The following is a 23,289-nucleotide window of genomic DNA, read 5'->3' as shown; positions in this document are numbered from 1 at the left end:
GCGAATCCAGTGCGGGTTCCTGAATCGTACAGCAGTTAACACTGAGATCTGCCAACCACTGGAGGTGTCAATGTAAAGTTAATGACACCCCAAAATTGGATTGCAGTGTGAAATGGTGCAGGAATCGGATCACAGAAGTGTGAGCACCCATGCGGTCCTGCCTCATTTTAGTGCAAATGCGATGCAATTTTTTTATTTTTTGTTATGGCGGAAATTGCATCGCACAGACATCCCATGTGATCTGCACAGCAATGCGGTGCAAATCGCATGCAATGTCTGGCATTGCACTAGTGTGTACCGGGCCTTAGGACAGGTGGTATGGTTCCTCCATCACATGAACAAGCATGGAGCTGCAGTATCATTTATCTGCCAATCTGCATGTTTTCTCCCCCTGAATCAGCACCATCGCAGGGCGCTCCCTCTGTCCCAGCATTGCTTAGCTTGGTGCTACGGTGACAACGGGGTCATACTTAATGTCCCATTCTTCCTAGATATTATGCAGGGGGATGCTGATCACTCAATGCTTTTTTTTTTTTTTTGGCAAACGCTCTGCCTTTGCAATCTGCAGCTGGTGTCAATGCAACGCTAACAACACCCCCAAATGCAGGTCGCCAAAGCACTGGGTTTGCATGGTAATGTAGTACCATGCGATCCAGTTGAAGTGCATTTTTGTTTTGTATTCTGTTAAAGTAGCGCATGCTCTGTTTTTGGTGGGATTTCAGGCCATTCAAAGGAATGGGCTGAAAATGCACTGCACTTGAATCGCACAGCAATGGGATTTTTGGTGTGAGCCAACTCTTAAAGTAGAAGTCCACCCTAACACTAAAATCTCTACATCTACGATCTAGCCCTATAAAGAAGAAATCAGTATGCATACTTTTTTTTTTTTTTTTTTCCTGAAAGCGACTCGACCCGATCCCGCGCTGAGCTGTCAGCCTCAGCTTCGCTGTGGAGTTGGGTGCAGAGGACACAGCCAACAACAGAAGCCCCAGTGTAACTCTATGGGTGACGTCACACCCTATTCATTTCAGAGGCGTTGTCGGCTGTGTCCTCTGCAGAGCTTCCGCCGCTGACGATCGGATCGGCTTCAAAAAAGGAATGCATAGTGATTTCTTCTTTACAGGGTTAGATTGGTTAGTGTTAGATTGTGGATGTCTGTATATGCAGGGTCTTTAGTGTTAAGCTGGATACACACTATACAATTATCTTTGGATTTTTTTCCTTTAGATTTACCAATACTTTATAATATGAGGTTAAACCAAAACACTTTTTCAATTTGTATGCTATCCGGCAGGCCCTTGCACTACATAGTTGAAGGTAAATCTAAAGGAAATCTAACAACGAAAGTTGTATAGTGTGTATCCAGCCTTAGGCTGGACTTTTACTTTAAAGAGGAACTGCAGTCTGCTCACATATTTTGTAATAAAAACATCTTTGCCATTCTGAAGCTTCCCTCCAACCACTTTGCATATTATTTTATATATACTGTGATTCTGTACTTGCCAAATATGCTGCAGAAATCTCCCTCCACTGAATCTGTCTTCAACCGTTTTAACTATGGGCAGCTGAAGCTGCTGCCTGTTCATTTCCTGGATTTACACAGAGGCACACCTGCAGCTCTCATTGGCTCTCTTATGACTCCTCTCCCCTCCTGGCAAACTCTCACACGAGAGCCGAGCATGATTACATAAGCCTAGACTTTTTACCAGACAAACAGGAAGTGGACTGTAGAAGGTATTTACTATCAGAAAAAAAAAATGTTTTACTATCCAAAGTTAAAATAACAAGGGAAGAAGATTTAATAGATGGAAAGGTGAAAAAAATGACTGAAGTTCTGCTTTAAGGAAGCTAAAATTCAGTATACCACACCATGATTTGAAGATAGAGCCGAAGCTGTGGATCTAAGCAGCCGCTCTCATGAACCTCAAGCCACGCCCCAACCCCAGGATATTTACAGTAGGTTCGCTTGTTTGCAAAACTGAACAAGCTGGGTTTGTGTCAAACTCATGTTTTAGCCTGAGGATCATTCCTATCTGCTAGATGAAGACCAATGTGCAAAAATACATGTATTTTTAATGTAGCAAGGTCTCTGCCTCTTTCAGTCTAATGAGAACCTCCAGGGCCAGAGATAGCTGCCATCCTTCTGTATATGGTGGGTTGTGAGGCATAGTGGGTGCAAGGTGGATAAAGTTATTGGGAGCCAGACACTTCTTGAATGCAAAAGAGATGTTTATTTCTCTTACAAACTTTTTTGGGGGGGAAAGAGGGTTAGGGCCAGGACACCCTTAAGTAGTTTCAAGTTCAATTAGCATACTCCAATACTTCAATAGGAAGACAGCTGTGCAGGGAAAGGCTTCCAGCAAGACGCCACATCTGCACGTACAGGAATGCTGTCTCCTATGGCAACAGTCTTTTTAACATTTCCTAACACAAAGCGTAACAGTTGTTTCACCTTCTCTACAACTTCTCCTTGTAGTTCTTCTTCAGCCCACTGAGCTCCTGGTCTCTCACTAGACCAGGGGTGTCCAAACTACACCACTGCACTAGACCCTCTGATTCACTGCCACTGAATCCCTTAAGCTCCTCCAATCTTCTCAAGCGACAACCCTGCCTCTCTGCTGGGTCCCTAGCTTGGCACTCCAGATGCTTCTCAAGCTTCACCCCACTGGCCTGTTCGGTCCCTAGCTTGGCACACAAGGCTGCTCTGCCAGCATTGCCTCCACTGGCTGTATCCCTAAATTGATTGAAGTTTCCTGATTCTCCAACGTGCCAGTTCGGTGAGAATACTGCCCCCGTACTTCAGTTACTCACTGTGGTCCCTGGCAATAAGGTGATTGGTCCCTTAGTGGCGACAGCTTCCCTTATACCTCCAAACACTGACAGGTTCCCTGGCCGGCAGAGCCGTCACTTCTGGTTGGACTGCAAGCTGCAATCCCAACCCTGTGCTGCTCTCTTGCTTCTGGATAGGCCGTCGGACAGCCTAGCAGCCAGATGCCCCCAGGATAGGCTAGAGATGTGAAGGCCCGGAAAAAAAAAACGGAAAAATTCTGAAAAAAAAACTTTTTTTTTTCCTGAAGGCTTTTTTTTGTTTTTTTCCAAAAAATTGGAAAAATTGAAAAAAGAAATATTTTATTTTAACATGATGAATAAAATATTTTATGACCGGGTGTTCACCTTAAGTTTTTCGAAGTTCCTAATTGTGATGACGGACAAAAAAAGAGTAGCTGCAGAAGCAGAGACGGATATTGACAATTTTCAGCTCAGAAAATGATTCTGATTAAATGTCCATTGAAACTAAGTCCCACTCTCTTCTTAACGCTTCCCCCATCTTCAATGACTTTTTATAAGAATGGGGTTTTTTTTTTTTTTTTTTTTTTTATTTAATACTGTGGAGAGGAAATATGAAAAATTGTTACTTTTTTGGTTTTGAAAATTTTGTGGAGGCTTTTTGGCTGTTCCACATAAACTAGTAAGCAGTTCAGGAGATTGTTGCTCCCTTAAAATTCTAAAAAAGTAAATTCTGTTTGTGATTGTTTGGCTACACTATATTTTTAAAATGCTAGTTGTGATAATTTTATGCCAAGTCAAATTGTCCATAGTCATATTTTATGTTCCTAAAGTAACAGAATGACTTTCAATCCTTAAAAGACAAAGTGCTAATGTAGCTTTTTTTTTTTTTCAATTTTTCCGAAAATTTCCGTTTTTTTTTTTTTTTTTTCTCCCCCCCCAAAAACGTAAAAAAAAAAACAGGTTTTTTTCCGAGCTTCAAAATTTCCGGAAATTTTACATCTCTAGGATAGGCCCAATCTACGGCCTAGCAGCCTGGGGCAATATGACAGCCATCCAGGTGGCACAGAACACTAGATCACCTGACTCCACCCAAATATATAGGCGCTCTCAGCAGGCCATGGGATTCAAAGAAACTGGCTGAGCTACCCACATTCCCATAACTTGACCTTGCGTTGCCCTTCTCATATCTAGCACCACCAAGTACCCGGCCACCTAGTAGTAGTAGAGACAAGTTCAACCAGGCCAAACTTTGTTAGAGATCTATTGATTCCTCCCTATCAACCAGGATAACTACTCCTGGCAAGTAAATACGTGATGAGCATCCCTGCTACACTCCAGGGTGCTACATTTAATATTGGACAAATGCTGCATAGGTCCAGCATAAACAGATCCAGTTTGTATCCTTAACTCCAACATGCAATATGTCAGAATGTTTATACTGAAATATTAAAACAACACAGTGGAACCTTGGATTGCGAGTAACGCGGTTAACAAGCGTTTAGCAATACGAGCACTGTATTTTTTTTGCATGCTAACCTCACGTCGAATCTGAGTTTATTAAAGTCTCAAATTCTCGTACGACAGAATAAAAATTCGGAAGTGATGTCATGTGTTGTAATGCATTTTCAAACGACGGCTGTACTTCTAAAACGAAAATCATACGATCTGGCATCGTATGAAAAAACTTTCCATGCGTGTCCGATAGAATAATATCGGATGAACTGTCCTGATCGGCTCTCGAAAGCTCTGTAACTAACGATCCGATTATTGTACGATCGATTCAAATGCGAAATTTTTCGGACGATTTTCAGATTGTGTGTACGGGGCTTTACACTTTAAAATGCACAGACGAAATGTTTTACTGTGCACATAGCTTGATAAATTAATCAAGACTTATTTTTTAATTTAGAATGAATTTATTTTTAAGCACATATCACGACAAAACCATTGTACAGACTTTGGTCTTAGCTTTGTAGAGACAGACAAAAATGTGTATGTCTCTTTATATTTGGAATATAATTATATCATGCTGCAGGTAGAAATAACACAACTCTAAGGCCTCTTTCACATGGGGGATCCGTATGTCCGTTTTTCATCCTTCCATTTTCGGATGAAAAACGGACATACATTCATCCCTATGGAGCATCGGATGTCAGCGGTGACATGTCCGCTGACATCCGACCCCGCTCCGATCCGAAAAGTGTAACGGAGGAAAAACCTATTTTTCCATCCGTTATCGGATCGGGTGACGACGGACACTACGGTCCGTCGTCATCCGATCCCCCCATAGGGGAGAGCGGCGCTCTGACAGGTCTGTCGCTGCACAGTGTGCAGCGATGCACCTGTCATCTTCCTGCTCAGCGGGGATCGGCGGAGCGATCCCCGCTGAGCCAGCGGATGTTCACGGGGCGGATCATCACTGATCCGCCCCGTGAGAAAGAGGCCTAAATTGCTAGGCCACAATATTAAATGTTTGTTTTTTTTTTTTGTTTTTTTTTGTACATAAAACAATTCAATTACCAACAGGTAAGATAAACGGATTAATACTTTTACCAGGGCTTAAAGTGATTGTAAACCCTTTACAGCCACTTTATACTACAGGCAAGCCTATAATAAGGCTTACCTGTAGCTACACTGGATATCTCCTAGACCTGCACGGTTTAGGAGATATCCCTGTATTTGCATGTGCCGACGTCATCGACACATGCGCACTTAAGCAAACTGAAGCAACGGCACGGTACTGTGCCGTTACCGGCAGCTCCCACACGCGTGCGCGGTAGTGACGTCATCGCAGCTCCGCCCAATCACAGCGCTGGAACCAAGATACCCAGAAGTAACCCCCCCCGGAGAGATATCGGCTGCCAGGGCGGTGAACGAGGACCGCTGCGGGGGCTTCATTCTCAGTAATTCATAATGAGCTAGTATGCTATGCATACTAGCTCATTATGCCTTTGTCTAACATCCAGTGAAAAGACAGGAAAGTAACCACATGACTTGAGCATGCCAAATCATGCTGAGGTGTGGAACAGCCAATCCTTGCAGAGCTGCTGAAGAAAGGAGTGGGGGTGGGAATTAAAAAAATAATGCATGTCTTAGGCTAGTGCACGAGATATGTAAATCACCTGTCACTCACAGCAAGGGGGAGGATTTGACAAAGTTTTTCTCTTTTTTTTTTTTTTTTTTTTTCAAGATTTATCTCACTGAACAATAAGAGGATTGCTCAGAGCTGGATTAACTTTTTGTGGCAAGACTGGGCTCAAATGATAGGAAATCTTATACTCCACATTATGACATAAAAAAAAAAAAAGAAATTCGGGTTTACATCCACTTTAAGCTCTCCCCTCTGCTATGTGTAATCACTTTTATCCCACCAAAAAGTGGGTGTGTCACTGCTACTTAATTGATGATGTAAAATGGTTTGTTTCCATGTTGCCGTGACAACCATGTCTGGCGGCCATCTTGGACTCATATTTTCACCAACAGGGGGCAGTATTGTGTTTAGAATTGATTTTATTCTAATACTTTAATGACCTTCTGACCTTGGCTTAGCAGAAACTATAAACTATCAAGAACTGTCTAAAATCTGTCAAACCACTCTAGCCATTGTGGAGCCTTCCTAAGATCTATTAAAATATACCCACACTAATTAGCTTGTATTCTACATACCTTGAGAATTTAGTCATGGCTTGGACTAGAAGCATAACAGTTTGAATATTGAATATTCTCATTACTTTAACTCCTAACCATACCAACTCATATACAGTATTTGAACCATGTACTTCTCGTATACTAATATTTTCATGATTAATATTCAATACACAATAGATGAGTAGATATGAGTATTATAAAAAAAAATTATAACAAAATGCACAAACCAAAATGTGACATTGTTCAATTATGTATATAATTACTATAATATCATAAATTTGGTTAATATGATTACTTATGTAATACATAATACGTGGTTCTTTTGTGAATAAGCCCCTTTCATTCATGACAAGGAAAAAAAAAAAATGTGTGTCTTAAAGCAGAGTTCTGCAAAAAAAATTAAAAGTCAGCAGCCACAAATGCTGCAGCTGCTAACTTTTAATACTCGGACACTTACCTGTCCTGGAGTCCAGCGATGCGGGGGGAACGAAGCCCCGCTCGTCTCCCCCTCCTCTCTGCGGCGCCGGCATTGTAAGTGTGGGCGCCCGGCTGTGGCTTCACAGCCGAGTACCCACTGTGCATGCGTGAGCCGCACCACGTGCCGTGACTGGCTGGGCAATCATCTGGGACCTGTGACGTGTCCCAGATGATTGCCGAGAGGGAGTGGGAAGAGGTGATTAGAGGTCGACCGATATATCGGCCGGCCGATATATCGGCCGATATTTGGCTCTTTTTACAAAAAGCCGATTACACCTTCAGCGGGACTTGCAAATGACTTCTGTAATAGTCATTGCAAGTTGTCTGAAGTTTTCTTCTCTCCTCCCTGGGCAGCCTGCCAAGTCTGATAAGAAGATACATTGTATCTCTTTCAGGTTCTTTTATCAATAGACTGAACTCCTGGAGAAGTTTTCAGTTTAACCATTTAAAGACTAAATCTTTTCTGACACTTGTTGCTTACAAGTAAAAATCCTGTATTTTCTGCTATAAAATCAACTTAGAACCCCCAAACATTATATATATTTTTTCTAGCAGAGACCCTAGGGAATAAAATAGCGGTTGTTGCAATATTTTATGTCACACGGTATTTGCGCAGCGGTCTTTCAAACGCAATTTTAAAAAAAAAATACACTAATGAAATAAAAAAAAAAAAAAAAAAAACAGTAAAGTTAGCCCATTTTTTTTCGTCCAAAAGTTTTGATTACCTGTTTTTGTGTATTAAATATTTAAGATAGTTTTTTTTTTTTTTTAATCTAAATTCTACATACAAGTGAAATGATTGGAGGTTTGTTTTGTTTAATAAATGTTTAAATATAAAAATTTTTCTGTATCACTTATTACTTAAAGTTGCTTTCACACTGGAGCGGGCATGCGTTGACGGTAAAACGCTGTTAGTTTTAGCGGCGCTTTACCGTCATTTTAGCGGCGCTATTCGGCTGCTAGCGGGGCGCTTATAACCCAGCTAGCGGCCGAAGAAGGGATTAAATGCGCCCCTGAAGCGCCGCTGCCGAAACGCTTTGCAGGCGCTTCGGCAGCGGTGCGCATTCATTTCAATGGGCAGGAGTGGTGGAGGAGCGATATACACCGCTCCAAAGATGCTGCTTGCAGGACTTTTTTTTAACATCCTGCCAGCGCATCGCCCCAGTGTGAAAGGGGTCTAACTGTTAGATTTTATGAGATGAAGGGAAAAAAAAAAAAAAAAAAAGAAATCGGCCTAATATATCGGCCCAAAAAAATCGGCATCATATATCGGCCATCGGCCACCGAGATTTCTAAATATCGGCTTTGGCATCGGCCAGAGAAAAACCCATATCGGTCGACCTCTAGAGGTGATCTCCCTTCTGGTGCCGCAGTGCGCCGGGAGGCAGTGGGAGCTGGGACCCTCTGGAAAGAGGGTACTGGCTCCCCCCCAAAAAAAAATGACATGCCAGATGTGGCATGACAGGGGGTCACCTCCCTTAAAACGGAAGTTCCATTTTTGGGTGGAACTCCGCTTTAAACTTTCAGATCATTCTTCTAGCTGATGTCTTATCTGATTAGCTGTCAATTTGACTAAGACACCTCAAAATTTATAGCCTGGAGAATGTATACTGGGTCCTCAAAGGAAAAAAAAACTCTAGGAACAATGTCTATTCATGAGCCATGAACTCAGTTTTCTCTTTAGAGAGAGAGATGAGGAAAACAAATTATAATATGGCTTCTGGTTTGTTCAGAGCATATATATGAAAAATATACAATATAAAGGCCTCCTATATTCTTTTAACCCCAATAGTCCTGACAATTTCAATGGCTTCCCATGAATCCATGATATGATGTGTTTAGCATTAGAAAGCACCTTCTAGTGCCTGTTTACATGTGCAGAATCCTCAATGTATGTGTTGTATGGTTGCATTTTCTCCTGCACTCCTATCCTTCACCCCTTTTATTTAAAGCGGTGTTCCGCTTAATTTGTTTTCTTTTTTTTTTTTTAATAGTCAGCAGCTACAAATACTGCAGCTGCTGACTTTTAATAATCGGACACTTACCTGTCCCAGGGTCCAGCGATGCGGGGGTTCGAAGCCCCGCTTGTCCCCCCCCCTCCACTTGGCGGCGCCGGCATTTTAACTGTGCGCACCCGGCTGTGGCTTCACAGCCGGGCACCCACTGCGCATGCGCGAGCTGTGCCGTGACTGGCCGCGCAATCATCTGGGACCTGTCACATGTTCCAGATGATTGTCAAGGGGGACGGTAACAGTAGTTTTTTTTTTTTTTTTTTTTTTTTTTTTTTTTTTGGGGTGGAACTCCACTTTAAGCAGATTGGTATTATGTATGTACAGATTTTGTTAATCTGAGGTTTAAACTGTCTGAAGACATTGTTTCAGATCTACTAGCAATAAGTAGCAGCGCTAATTACCTAAAAAACGTACACCAGAAATGATATATAGAGTGACATATATGATTAAATATATGTGAATACACAACAGCCCATAAACTAAATGGGTTAAATACACATAAGAAAACAACTCTAAAAAGGCATCATCAAGTCCATTTAGATATAAATGAGGAATTATATAATCCTGTGATAGTATCTCCCAAGTGATATTGCTGGGTAAACAAATGAGTCCTCCACCGCACCACTGTGGTAACACCAGTAAATATATATGCTTACCACAAGGCAAGCTCAAATAAGCTTGTGACCTTAACCCGGTCGGGGCCTTTAAAAAGAAGGGATGAATGGAGGCGATGATCCACCACACCACATAGAGGAGTCGTCCCCGTAAAACTTTTCATAGACACTTCCAGAGCACCGGAACACAAGTTACTCAAGGGGTCCCCAAGAGAAAAAAGGGAATCGACATAGCGTAATCCAGTAGACTAATTTATTAATTCAAAGTAGAAAACACACTTACATGGTATAAAAGAATTAAAGCATGGAATAACATAAGCCGGCCGGCTAAAGCGATCGCCCGTCCACCACCTGAACACGCGAGACGTCAGCACGTCAGCTCCTGACGTGCTGACGTCTCGCGTGTTCAGGTAAAAAGGGAGGAGCTGACGTGCTGACGTCTCGCGTGTTCAGGTAAAAAGGGAGGAGCTGACGTGCTGACGTCTCGCGTGTTCAGGTGGTGGACGGGCGATCGCTTTAGCCGGCCGGCTTATGTTATTCCATGCTTTAATTCTTTTATACCATGTAAGTGTGTTTTCTACTTTGAATTAATAAATTAGTCTACTGGATTACGCTATGTCGATTCCCTTTTTTCTCTTGGGGACCCCTTGAGTAACTTGTGTTCCGGTGCTCTGGAAGTGTCTATGAAAAGTTTTACGGGGACGACTCCTCTATGTGGTGTGGTGGATCATCGCCTCCATTCATCCCTTCTTTTTAAAGGCCCCGACCGGGTTAAGGTCACAAGCTTATTTGAGCTTGCCTTGTGGTAAGCATATATATTTACTGGTGTTACCACAGTGGTGCGGTGGAGGACTCATTTGTTTACCCAGCAATATCACTTGGGAGATACTATCACAGGATTATATAATTCCTCATTTATATCTAAATGGACTTGATGATGCCTTTTTAGAGTTGTTTTCTTATGTGTATTTAACCCATTTAGTTTATGGGCTGTTGTGTATTCACATATATTTAATCATATATGTCACTCTATATATCATTTCTGGTGTACGTTTTTTAGGTAATTAGCGCTGCTACTTATTGCTAGTTGGTTTGTTGGGTGTGTATCTCACTTGTAGCGGCAGCTTTTTGGATATAATTTTTTTTCAATTATAATATTTTTTTTCAATATTTGGTATTATTCACTTTATAATTCATCACAGCGCGGTATTTACTGTTTATATTGTATTGTTTCAGATCTCCTGTCAGAAATAAAATGTAACAATGTAGTGTATGTGCATATCTGTTTGTAGTGTAAACCTTCACACTGCATCTGTTAGTAAATTTTATTCATTTGACAAAGAACGCCTGGAAAAACAATCACTGTCGCCAACTTTTTTTTTTTTCTTTAAGTTTTATTTATTGCCTTTTTAACATAACAAGTATACACTAGACCCAATGGGCCACACACAAGAACTATTTACATTTCTTCAGCATTGACTCTCTCCTTCCAGACCCTCAGAGCCGGTTCACACTAGACGCGGCACGACTTGCAGGTCGCCTCACTGAGGCGACCTGCACACGACTGCCATGGCGACTTGCAAGACGACTTCTGTATAGAAGTCTATGCAAGTCGCCCCCAAAGTAGTACAGGAACCTTTCTTCTAAGTCGGAGCGACTTGCGTCGCTCCGATTAGAACGGTTCCATTGTACAGAACGGGAGGCGACTTGTCAGGCGGCTAGGTTGCCTGACAAGTCGCCCCCGTGTGAACCGGCTCTAACTCAGTAAAAGGATCAGAATAATAATAAGGCCACCTTTTCCTAATAACAGTCAATATTACATTTCAATATGTCAAATAGTTACATGTTAAATCCCACAGCAGGTGCATTCCATTAGGTGCCACTCAATCCGCCACCGTATTTTCACTGTTGACTGTTGCCAACTTTAAAGAGCTGCAGCCGCCAGGATTGTGTGTGAACCTGCCCGTCAGTTGAAAGCATTTGGGCAGCAGCAATGCTGCCTGATTTACACACACACACACACACACACACACACACACACACACACACACACACACACACACACACACACACACACACACACACACACACACACACACACACACACACACACACACACACACACACACATACATTTTACCAAAAATTTGGGTAGCTTATTGTGTTTTTGTCCTAAAATTCAATTTTTAGTGTTTTTTTTGTTTTTTTTTTCCTTTTTTTTCCCTCTAGACTTTTTGCGGTAATATTGTGTGACATAAAAAATTGAAACGACCGAATTATTGTTGTTATTAAATGTTTTTTTTGTCTGCGTTTAGAAATAAATATATATCTCTCAAATCTCTAGTTCGAGAGCGTTTTGCAAGACCAAGCAAAATTTTTAAAATTAAATTCTGACTTGTATATGAAGATATTGCTTGTTTATCAAGTAGCGTCATGTCAGGAGTAGAGAGGCGCCTCTAAGTGTAGCAATATGGTGACATTTAATGAAGGTGCAACATATTGCTACATTTAGAGGCGCCTCTCTTCTTTTATACTCTGTAGCTCCTGCTGGATTTTGCTTCTAATCCCCTTGTGGAGGCAACTGAAGGATTTATGAATAAATGGTTGTGGAAAATGTTACTAAACCCACAACGGTAAAATCAGTCTGTATATGGAGTAAAGCATGCTGGTTATACTCACTGTGGAACCTAAGGGGTTAATCCTGTGCATTGTGTAGGGAGTCTGTTTGATCCTGGCTTCTCTAATCCTCCCCTTCTTCCACAGTGCCAAAACAATCTGCTGATAGAACAGAGGCTAGGGGACAAGCTGCACATCCTCAGTCTGGTATGTATTGCTAGTGAGTTGTGGGTTTTTTAATTTTTTTGGGAGAGTGCATGTGATCTGCACTGTCAAGACAGAGGGTCCGGGGTCCTGCAGCCTTGTAGGAATCTCGGGGGAGAATGAAAACTTTTTCTACAAGCTTTAACCAGACACTGATAGAAGTCACAAGACTGCTCTAACTGCTAATAAGAAAAGGTATTTAGCAGTTTATATTTACTAAAACTATTGCATCTCCATGTTCTGTGTGGGAGACCAGATATAGGGAATGCAGTGTGCTGAGTTTGGTGACCCAACAATACAGATCTCATAACACGCAAGATCTGAATTAACCACTTGCCGACCGCCCCATAGCAGATTTACTGCCTCGGGGTTGCCTCTCTGTGCCGAATCATGTGTGTAGATGGCACGTTGCTTCTGCAGAAGCCTATCTATATCAGCGGGTGCTGGGCAATGGATGTCTGCTGGCACTCGACTATCGCGTAGAAGAGACACGGGACAGAGTTCTGCCTATGTAAACAAGACAGAGCTCCGTTCTGACGTGGGGGGGGGGAGAATTATGGATTTTCTTTCCCCCAGGGAAAGAAAATCCATCACTTCCCTTAGTAAAAATGCCAAACACTGTACACAAAAACACTGGCTAGGCACACATTTAACCCTTTGTTCGCCCTGGCTGTGTAACCCTTTCCCAGCCAGTGTCATTAAGGGGTGTTCCAGCCATAAAAAAATTTACAAACACTGTAGATGCTGACTTTTAATAAGGACACTTGCCTGTCCAGGGCGCCCACGATGTCGGCCCCCCAGAGGCCAATCCATCCCTCGTATTGTGTGCCGGCGCCACCATCCTCACTAAGGGAAACAGGCAGTGGAGCCTTGTGCCTTCACTGCCCATTTCCTACTGCGCATGCGCGAGTCCCTCGGCGATTTCTAAATGGGCGGCTGTCTTCTGTGACACACACAGGTCCCAGAAGACACCGTGCCCAAATTTCCCAGAAATCAACGCAAGGAGAAGACTGAAGATAACCACGGAATAGGAAGTGGCAGATTAGGACGATCTGCCTAGCATCAGGCATTTCTGGTAAGTAAAAATTTTTTTTTTTTTAATATAATATATATTTTTAATTTTTGGGTGGACCTCTGCTTTTAGTACAGTGCATAGTTTTAGCACTGATCACCTTATTAGCCCAGTTTGAAATTTGTGTGAGTTCAGCTTTACTTGCACGATTTCAAGCCGGCAATGCAGTCCTACTTTGGGGGCGATTTGATGGGCATCTATGCGGATCCATGCACAGATATCTATTCAAATCGAAGTTGCCAAAAGAAGTACAGGAACTACTTTGGGGAATCGGTGCGGTGTCGCACTAATTCGGACAGTGCCATTACCGGCATGCCAAATCGGCCCAATGTGAACGTGGGCTGCGTGTCACTGGTTCCCACAAAGTGTCAGAATGTCCGCTGCAATATCTTGGTCCCTTCTATAAAACGCTAATTGCTGCCATTACTAGTATTAAAAAAAAAAAAAAAAAAAAAAATGCACAAACCAATCCAATATATGCTTATTGGGATTTTTGGTAGAATTTTTTTTTTTTTTTTTTTTTTTTAAAGCGTAACTGAATACACATTGGCCGAAATTTTATGAAGAAATATGATTTTTGTTAAATGTGGTTATTGGATGTTTTATAGCCAAAAGTATAAATTGTTTTTGTTTGCCACAAATCTAAAAAAACGCAGTGGTGATTAAATACCACCCAAAAGAAAGCTTTATATTTGGGGGGGGGGGGGGTGACATACATTTTATTTGGGTACAGTGTTGCATGACAGCGCAGTTGCCAGTTAAAATAACGCATTGTCATGTTGCAAAAAATGGCCTGATTGTAAATAATTTTCCGGAGGTCAAGTGGTTAATATGTATACACACCGGCTATGAGATCAGTATTCACATGTACACATTCACAGCACACGAGATATGTATTCCTAATTACGTTTAGATTCTGTATTACTATTTGTACAATCAGTGTGGATTTCAGGACTGATGCACAGTGTACATATCCAGTAGTTGTAGGGCGGAGTTAAGCCTGAGTGACAGGGGGGCGGGTCTCAGAGGGCGGGCCTTTACACGTGCCAGCTGTCATTCTCCTCCTCTCGGTCCCTTTAAAGATGGCGGCGTTCGCTTTGCGTATGTTTGCTGAGCATGCCCACTAACTCCAGCACAACCAACCCTGTCTGTCTCCTAGGAAAGAAAATGTCCAAACGCAGCGGCGGAAGAGGCGGGGAGGCACAGGAAACCGATCGATCCGGGGGAACCAATGAGAACAAGCCGAAAATGAACGGGGTCGGTGTGTTTTAATGTTTTTGTTTTTGCTGCTTCTTGTGTTTTAGCCAGTTGAGGTCAGGACTCCATACAGCCCCTGGGAGCATTGCTAGGGAACTATTTTGCTGTGCTCTAGGATTCCTTGGGATCGGTTGAGGGAGGATCTGGTATCGCCGATATAGATCATGTCTGGCTGCTGACTTCTGCATTCGTGGAAGCGGCTGCAGGGAGCTCAGATCTAGAAGTGGCTGCAATGATGGGACTGGACACAGATTGGGGCTGGCTTCCATGTACATTAGGGGTTAAATAGGGATACTTTCTACTTGTTTGATGCAGGAAATGTAGTGAGGATCTCATTGTCTTTTCATGTATGGTTGCTGCTTGTGTAGTGCTGTCCGCTCCACCCACTATGTTTAGTGCTGAATCAACTGCTACACAGGGCGCTGTCAGTTCTGTCTTTAATCAAATTCTCTGCTGAGTCAGATCAAAGCATTATGTGTACATTTCAATTTTTTTTTTTTCCCACTCCCATGGATAAACAGCCTCATGTATGCAGACTTGTGTCTGTCCACCTCCTGGCTAAAACCTTTTTCCGTTCGGTCCAGCTGATCTGTACAGACCAGAAGGTGGGCAGATGTAGGAAGGTGCTTACATCCGCCCACCCATGGGTGATGGTTTGCTGTCCTGTTTGTTGATCCATTAATTATGGGTAAAAGACGGATCTGAGCATTTGCAGGCAATTGACTAATTTTATAATGTTCTTTCCTCAGGCATATGAAGTTCAGAAACATTTTAGCTTTCAGAAGTTGGCAGAAAAAAATGCCCGTTTTTTATTTTATTTTTATTTTTTTCTCTCAATTGGCTAGAATATTGATATATTCTACCCACTAGAATCAATTAACACATAAGAGCACATTTTATGTATATTAAGGAGCATTTATTGCTTTTGCGTGGAATTCATAGCTAGGCCTTTTTTCCGCCCCCAAATGGCATGCATAAAAACCTGTTAAAACGCTCCGAAAAATCTTTGTAAAAAAAAAAAAAAAACACTTCGATTTAAAAAAAAAAAAAAAAAAAAAAAAAAAAAAGCCATGAAGGCTGCGCTCTTCTTTTTGCTTTTTTTTTAAATCTTTTTGCTTTTTTTTTCTTTATCTTCTTTTCTCTTTTTTTTTTTTTTTTTTTTCCCTCGTGCCTAAAAGCGTATTTAATAACAAAAGCAGCTTAATTTAGGGGCAAGTGAATAGAATAGGCATTTTATGGAATATGTTTTTATTAACCCGCTTCAGAAGGTTACAAAGATAATCCATCAAAGTGGATGCAATAAAATATCCATGAAAAATATTAACAGAGAAGTAAATACAGTGCACTGAGACAATTCTCATAAGTTTCTTTTTTCACTTGAATGGGTAGCTTCGCCAGTAAAGGTTCAATTATAGAGATTACGAGAACCCAAACCGGTTAGAGAAAACGTTGTTGTTTAATGATAACAAAAAGAGGACCCCCAGAGACAATGTCTTCAGGGTGGTCCGTAGCATGCATGTAGTCGGTGCATTAGTAAATGACCAAAAATAAAAAGTTAGATGGTATGTGACCATATTCATGGAGAGGAGACGGGAAGTATTAAAAGCGGAACTTCAAGTCATTTTTTTTTTTTCATCTTTCCATCTATTAAATCCTTTGCCCTTGTTGTTTTAACTTTGGATAGTATAAAGAAAAAAAAAAAAAAAATCTGCCAGTAAATACCTTTTTATACAGCCCACTTCCTGTTTCTTTTCTGGTCATTAGCCTAGGCTTATGACATCATGCACAGCTCTCTAACTCTTGTGAGAGTTTTCCAGGAAGGGAGGGGGGATGAGTCATAAGAGGGCCAATGATAGCTGTAGAGCTGGAGGTGTGCCTCTGTGTAAATCCAGGAAGTGAACAGGCAGCAGCTTCAGCTGCCCACAGTTAAAATGGCTGCAGCCAGACTCGGAGGGAGATTTCTGCAGCAGATTTGGCAAGTACAGAAACGCAGTATATATAAAATAATATGCAAAGTGGTTAGAGGGAAGCTTCAGAAAGGAAAAGATGTTTTTATTACAAATTATGTGAGCAGACTGCAGTTGTTCTTTTAAAGGGAGGAAAGCGAGAGATGAAGGAGAATAGGGGAGAGAGACCCCCAGTGGTAGACACGAGTTCCTCTGAAGTGTAAAAGAAAAAAATATACATTAAAAAGTACATTTATGGTGTGAGCATATAACCTAGCTTCTCAGAAGAAGAGTAGTGCATCCAAATGTACCAGAGGGTGGTAAATTTCTCCCATTTATTCAGTTCTCTAGATTGTTGCTCCTACATAAGCATAATGTAGTTGATTTATATAGAATAGGCGAAATTTGAAGAAACATATTTTTTTTTTTTTTTTTTTCCTTTTCATATTTTGCTTTTGAGTCTAAAATGCCTTAAAATGCCTTTTCTCTTTCACTTACCCCTGAATTAAGCTGCTCTGGAAATGAAATACACTTTTAGGCCGCATGCACATGGGGTGGAGGGCGGGGGGGAGAAGCCCAGAGGAAAAAATAATGCAGCCTTCAATGCTTTTTTTTTTTTTTTTTTTTTTTTTTTTTTTTTTTTTTTTTATGCTGTTCTCAATATAAATGCTTTCATCCTCAACTTTCCATCTGTTGCCCAAATTGGGGCTTATTCACCCCAAAATTTCTGCATTCTGGATGTGTTTTTAATGTGTTCCAGTGCGTGGTTTTCTTTTAATTTTATTTTAAAACTTGTATGTGGATGTGTCACTAGTATGAACTGGGGCCATTGGAATACATGGCAAACGCTGTGCATGCCTTCTGAATGCGGTTTAAAAACGCATTAGAAAGCATCTGTTGTGAACAAACCCTTAGTGAGTAGTCGGGTTGATTGCCTTTCCATCAATCAGAGGTGGGCAGGAGTTGTCATGATTTCCACCTCTGCCAATCAGAGGAATCCTTATCGGAACAGCACTAATTCCAACTCTTTAATTCCTTCGATTAATGGGAAGTTGCCCGTACTGCTGCCAGAACAGATTACTGCATGGAGCTAATGTCACTACAGTAATACAGCCTAAACAAAATTAATGCAGCAATTGCATTTAAAGGGGTTGTAAAGGTAAAAATTTTTTCACCTTAATGCATTCTATGCATTAAGGTGAAAAAACTTTTGACAGTACCGCCGCCCCCAGCCCCCCCGTTTTACTTACCTGACGCCTCGAATCTTCGCTGCTCGTGCTCGTCATCTTCATTGCAGCTCAGCCTGGTCGCTGATTGGCTGCAGTGGATGGATTGAAAGCAGCGCAGCCATTGGCTCGCGCTGCTGTCAATCACATCCGATGACGCGGCGCGCCGGGGGGCGGGGCCGAGTGATACAGCGAGCGGCTATAGCCGCCGGCTGTATCACGGGAGCGCGCCCGCAAGCACTCACCACCGTGCGAGGGAGCTCGCATGAAGGTGGTAAATGCTTGCGGGGAGGAGCTGAAACAGCCGCCGAGGGACCCCAGAAGACCAGGTTCGGGGCCACTCTGTGCAGAACGAGCTGCACAGTGATGGTAAGTATGACATGTTTGTTATTTAAAAAAAAAAAAAAAAAAATAACTTTACAACCCCTTTAAAGTGGATGTAAACCATCTCCTAGACCCAGTAAAGTGAACAGCCTCAGATGTCACACAGAGATGAAACAAATCTCCCTACATAAGTTTTACATGTATATCTTCTGTCTTCAGCTTTCTGCACTCTTTATCTTAAAAATGTTTCTTGCTGTTTGGGGGGGGTTAGAGAGTCTGGGCATACACTGTGAGCTGATTGGAGGAAAGGCCCCTCTCCACATAGACAGAGGAACAAAGAAACTTGCAGTCTGAATAGATAAGCTCTCTGCTTATCTACCTCTAAGTTCCCTCCCTGACACAAATTTCCAGCTGCTTCTATCTCATGTGTTGGAGAGCTTGTCATAAGTTATCATGCTGAGGAACGCGAAAGACACACGACTTAGAGCTTTGGAGAGAGAAGTAAACACTACAGATATGTGCCCAGGTCAGATTTCATGAATGGGGTTTACAACCACTTTAACCACTTACGAACCGCCTGCCGCAGTTTTACGTCTGCTGTTTGAAGGAGGATATCATTATGGCAGCAGCTAGCTGCCATAATCTCGGTATCCTCTTCTTCAGCGGGCGGTCCGCTACAAGATAAGTGGTCTGTTCAGTGGATTCGCCGCACGATCACTTTTATCGGCGGCGGGAGAGGGGCTCCCGCTGCGATCCGGTGCCCTCCAATGTTTACCAGAGCCGTAGGTGGAGGTGATCGCGTCCTGTCTCCTGTTGGGTATGGAGACAAGTGAGGGGAAGATGGCCCCCACCTGTCTCCATAAAAATGCAGGGTGGAAGCGACGTCAAAATGTCACTTCCGCCCACAGCTCTTAAAGGGCCATTTTTTTAAATGACAAATTTATTGATTTTTGACCCCAGATCTCATATTTAAGAGGTCCTGTCATGCTTTTTTCTATTACAAGGGATGTTTACTTTCCTTGTAATAGGAATAAAAGTGACACTTTTTACAAAAAAAAAAAAAAAAAAAGTAAAAAAAATAATTTATTTATTTATTTTTAAACGTGTCCTGTCCCGACGAGCTCGCATGCATATGAGAACGGTGTTCAAACCACACATGTGAGGCATCAATACGATCAGTAGAACGAGAGCAATAATTCTAGCCCTAGACCTCATCTGTAACTCAAAACATGCAACCTGTAGAATTTTTTAAACGTCGCCTATGGAGATTAAGGGTAAATTTTTCTCCATTTCACAAGCGGGTACAATTTTGAAGCGTGACATGTTTGGTATCAATTTACTTGGCGTAACATTATCTTAAACAGTTGGGCTAACTTTTACTGTCTTATTTTTTTTTTTTTTTTTTTAAAAGTGTATTTTTTCCAAAAAAAGTGCGCTTGTAAGACCGCTGTGCAAATACGATGTGACAAAGTATTACAACGACTGCCATTTTATTCACTAGGGTCTTCAAAAAAAAAAAATGTATAATGTTTGGGGGTTCTAAGTAATTTTCTAGCAAAAAAAACTTTAAGTTGTAAATGACAAATCTCAGAAAGAGGCTTGGTCGTTAAGGAATGTTAAGCTGCAATATATTTACATTTTTTGGTTAGATACCCATTAAAGTTGACGAAAGAACTATAGTAACTAACTTTTCTGAAAACCCCAACATATATTTGTGTAAGGTTTTCTTTGTTTTTATTTATTTATTTTTAAATGTCAGTTAATTGGTTTGTCTGTAGGATGTGGGACATGGCGTTCAATCGACAATCCCCGATTATATGAGCCCTAATAAACCGCCTATTGGGCGTGCTCCTCTTCAGGATGAAAACTCCACTCTGATCCATGCGAAGTCCAAAAAGGGTAAAGACCTTTCAGATCCTCACAAAAAAGCACAAGGTAAGAACCATAATGTGCAACAGGTATTTGTTAAGCATATGAACTGGTAGCCTGGATTGTTTGGCTATGACCGTGGTTATGTATGCATACATGGCAATTAATGGGAGAATAAATAATGTTTTACAGAGTATATTGGTCTCAGTATAAATGCTTTCATCCTCAATTTTTCTGGAATTTATCAATATGTTAAAGGGCAAATAGCTGTGTGCGGTAAAATGTACATATTCAGCAATGGGCAGAGGTAGCAGTCTTTGAAAGACAGCATTGGAAGATATCCAAAGCAAAATGATTAAGTTTGTGTGTCATATTTTAAAGAAAAGTCGCAACCTAAAATTTAGGTGGAGTATGGGTTAGGGCACCTTGTGCTTGAAATTAGAACTATCTATGGAACATGCAAAAGATTTAAAAAAACAAAAAACAAAAAAAAACTTGTGTTTTTTTTGCTTTTTAACATAAGTTGTGTCTGCTATGATAGCAATAAGTGATGGTTCCGAGACTAGGAGTCATGGGGAAAGAGATGAATGGCTTTCCAATGGTAGATCGTTCCAGTGGTAGATCGTTCCAATAGACCAATCTAGACTAACTAGTTTACTTCAAATTGATGTTCGCAACATTTTAAAGCGAATGTGCCTATACACACAGAGGTTTTATGCAATGAAGAGTAAGTCCAACTTTGCCCACAATATGCACATGTTTAGGCTGCTCCTCCTCATCAGTTAGAGTCCTATGATCACAGCATACACTTTCATTTCATAACATCAGCATTGTAATCCCAATATAAACAGTAGTTTTATTTTTGCCTGTATAAGGTTACTTGGAAAAACCTCATGTTGTGAGTTCTGCCTGTCTGCTGGCCACCTCTTTCCACAAATCCCTGGATTCCTTGCATGCTTTGCAACGTCTCCTGAAATTTACATTCATTTTTTAAGGACTACATGTCCCATGGTACCTTGCTGCCTGCAAGCTGTGATTCCTGTACCAACTCAGCCTCCTGAAACTCCTCCTATCAGCACCTCTGTAGTTCAGAAGGCAGGCTCTGTGAAATGTGACACAGCAGTGCCTACTGACAGGGCATAGTGAATACATGTCCCAGAATTCAAGGCAGTAAATATGTGGGGATCTTCGCAAAGTACATATTACAACTTTAAAGCAGGACTAAAGAATGCAGAATACTCCAGTTCCAGCAATATAATCATTGGATCCCTCACTGACATCTTTACGGGCTTCTTCCTGGTGCCAGGTTTTCAGCCTCCCGATGGGGGTGATGTGACTTTTGCGCATGCACACAGGAGTCCTACCAGCATGCTGGCACCATGTTGAGATTGTATGCTGAGCTGTGCATGCACAGTTCAGTGTACATTCAGTAGAAGTTTGTAAGCAGGCAGGTAATTCTTATGGATGCACCGAATGGGTTTTTTGGTGCCGATACCGAAAAGCTTCCTTGATCCCGAAAACCGATATCAAAACAGCACCGATACAGAAAGTGACTGTTCTTAAAAATATTTTTATACAGTAGATGGTCAGAGACTGGGGACATGGTACAGGAGATAGTCAGAGACTGCAGACCTAGTACAGGAGATGGTCAGAGACTGCAGACATGATACAAGAGATCAATGCAGCCTCACCATTGCCCGTCACGCAGCCTGCGTTTGCCCCTCAGATGCAGCCCACATGTGCCCATAAGATGCAGCCTCACTTGTGCCCGTCATGCAGCTTGCCAGTTTTCGAGCGGCGATCTCCGTGTGTCACGGAGCTGCATTTGAATTGCCCGGGTCGCAGTAACTATGTCCCGCCTCCTGTAATCGCGTCGCACTGATTCAATGTCCCACCATTGGATCAGTGTGCCGTCTGTCACAGGAGGTGGGACATTGTTACTGCAGTCTGTGTAGTTAAGCTCCGTGACACAACGGAGATCGCGGCGAGGAGGAGAGGGGAGGACTGCGGCGTGCCGCACCGGAAGGACACCCCCGTATTGGGCAGCACCAGGGACGGGGCCCCGCCCCCATTTTCGGCGCCATTATTGGCGAGATTTCTGCCGAAAAGGCCATTTTCGGCCGATATGTTTCGGCGACCAAAAATTCGGTGCATCACTAGTAATTCTGCATTAAAGAAAAACTTTTAAAAGCTGCCTGCTCATTTCAGGCATGGATGCTGTCCGTTTCTGCTACTGAAGCCTCTGCACCCAACACTCGTGGCTGACAGTATTCAATGGCTTGAATAAAATTTGCATCCCCAGCTGCCACCTGGACTTAGTTTGCAAACATTTAGATAGAACTTCTGGAAGAAGTAAAGTTCATCTTTTGTGGGGTGACTTGGCTCCAACAGTTTTGAGATCTAAGGCCCCTTTCACACGATAAGCCCACTCGGATCCGCTTGTCCATTTTTGCAGGCGGATCCGAGCGGGCCACCCAATGACTCCTATGGGCAGGCAGATGTCAGTGGAGATGTCTGCTGACGCTAGAGCTGGGCGATTTTCTCCAAAAAAAATCTATTTATTTTTTAAATTTTATTTCACTCTATTCACGATTCGAATCGAGGTGTGTGGTGGGTTTTTTTTTTTTTTTTTTTTTTTGTATTGTTGGACACCGCGCTGGTCCTGAGGAGCTGCGGGAAGGAGTTTTTAGGCGAGACCACAGATTCGGCCTACTCCGTGGCGTCCGGCCTCGCGGACTAGGCCGTAGCCGCGGCCTCGCCTAAACTCCTGCCCGCAGCTCCTCAGGACTGGCGCAGTGTCGGCGCCGGTCCTGGTGAAAAAGAAAAGAAAATCTAAAAAATCGATTTGCTGAACATTTTTTTAATCGATTTGACCTCTCAACTCGATTCAAGATTTAAATTGATTTTTTTTTTTCCCCAGCCCTAGCTGACACCCGTTTGCCGTTTCATCTGTTAAAAACAGACGTATGGCGGTACGTTTAGCCATCCGTCAACCGGATGAGATTATTAAAAGGAACACTCTGTCCGTTTTCATCCGATCTCCCCATAGAAATCAGCGGGGCTCTGACAGGTCCCTCCCGCTCAGTGAGCAGAGACAGACCTGTCATCTGCCGGCTCAGCGAAGATCAGAGGAGCGATCTCCTGCTGAGCGGATCCGCCCCGTGTGAAAGGGGACTAAGGCTTCATGTACACGGGACGTTTTAAAACCTCTCCTGAACTATTTAACTTGAGAGT

The 23,289-nt window shown here is 42.3% G+C and overlaps 1 protein-coding gene across 2 annotated transcripts in view; it reads left to right on the top strand.

Moving 5' to 3' along the window:
* The window catches only part of KMT5A (lysine methyltransferase 5A), a 38,437-nt gene that overhangs the window by 915 nt on the left and 14,233 nt on the right, over positions 1–23,289 (top strand). The window contains exons 2-4 of one of the 2 annotated variants that reach the window (XM_073627162.1): positions 12,305–12,364; positions 14,593–14,690; positions 19,965–20,121. In XM_073627162.1, the coding sequence (XP_073483263.1) occupies positions 12,305–12,364; positions 14,593–14,690; positions 19,965–20,121 (315 nt within the window). The remainder of the gene's footprint in view (positions 1–12,304; positions 12,365–14,592; positions 14,691–19,964; positions 20,122–23,289) is intronic. The other variant, XM_073627173.1, reaches the window with a different exon arrangement.

The sequence above is a fragment of the Aquarana catesbeiana genome, linkage group LG01 (genome assembly GCF_042186555.1).
Source record: "Aquarana catesbeiana isolate 2022-GZ linkage group LG01, ASM4218655v1, whole genome shotgun sequence".
Taxonomy (NCBI): Eukaryota; Metazoa; Chordata; class Amphibia; order Anura; family Ranidae; genus Aquarana; species Aquarana catesbeiana.
This window is presented reverse-complemented; position numbering and strand designations above follow the sequence as displayed.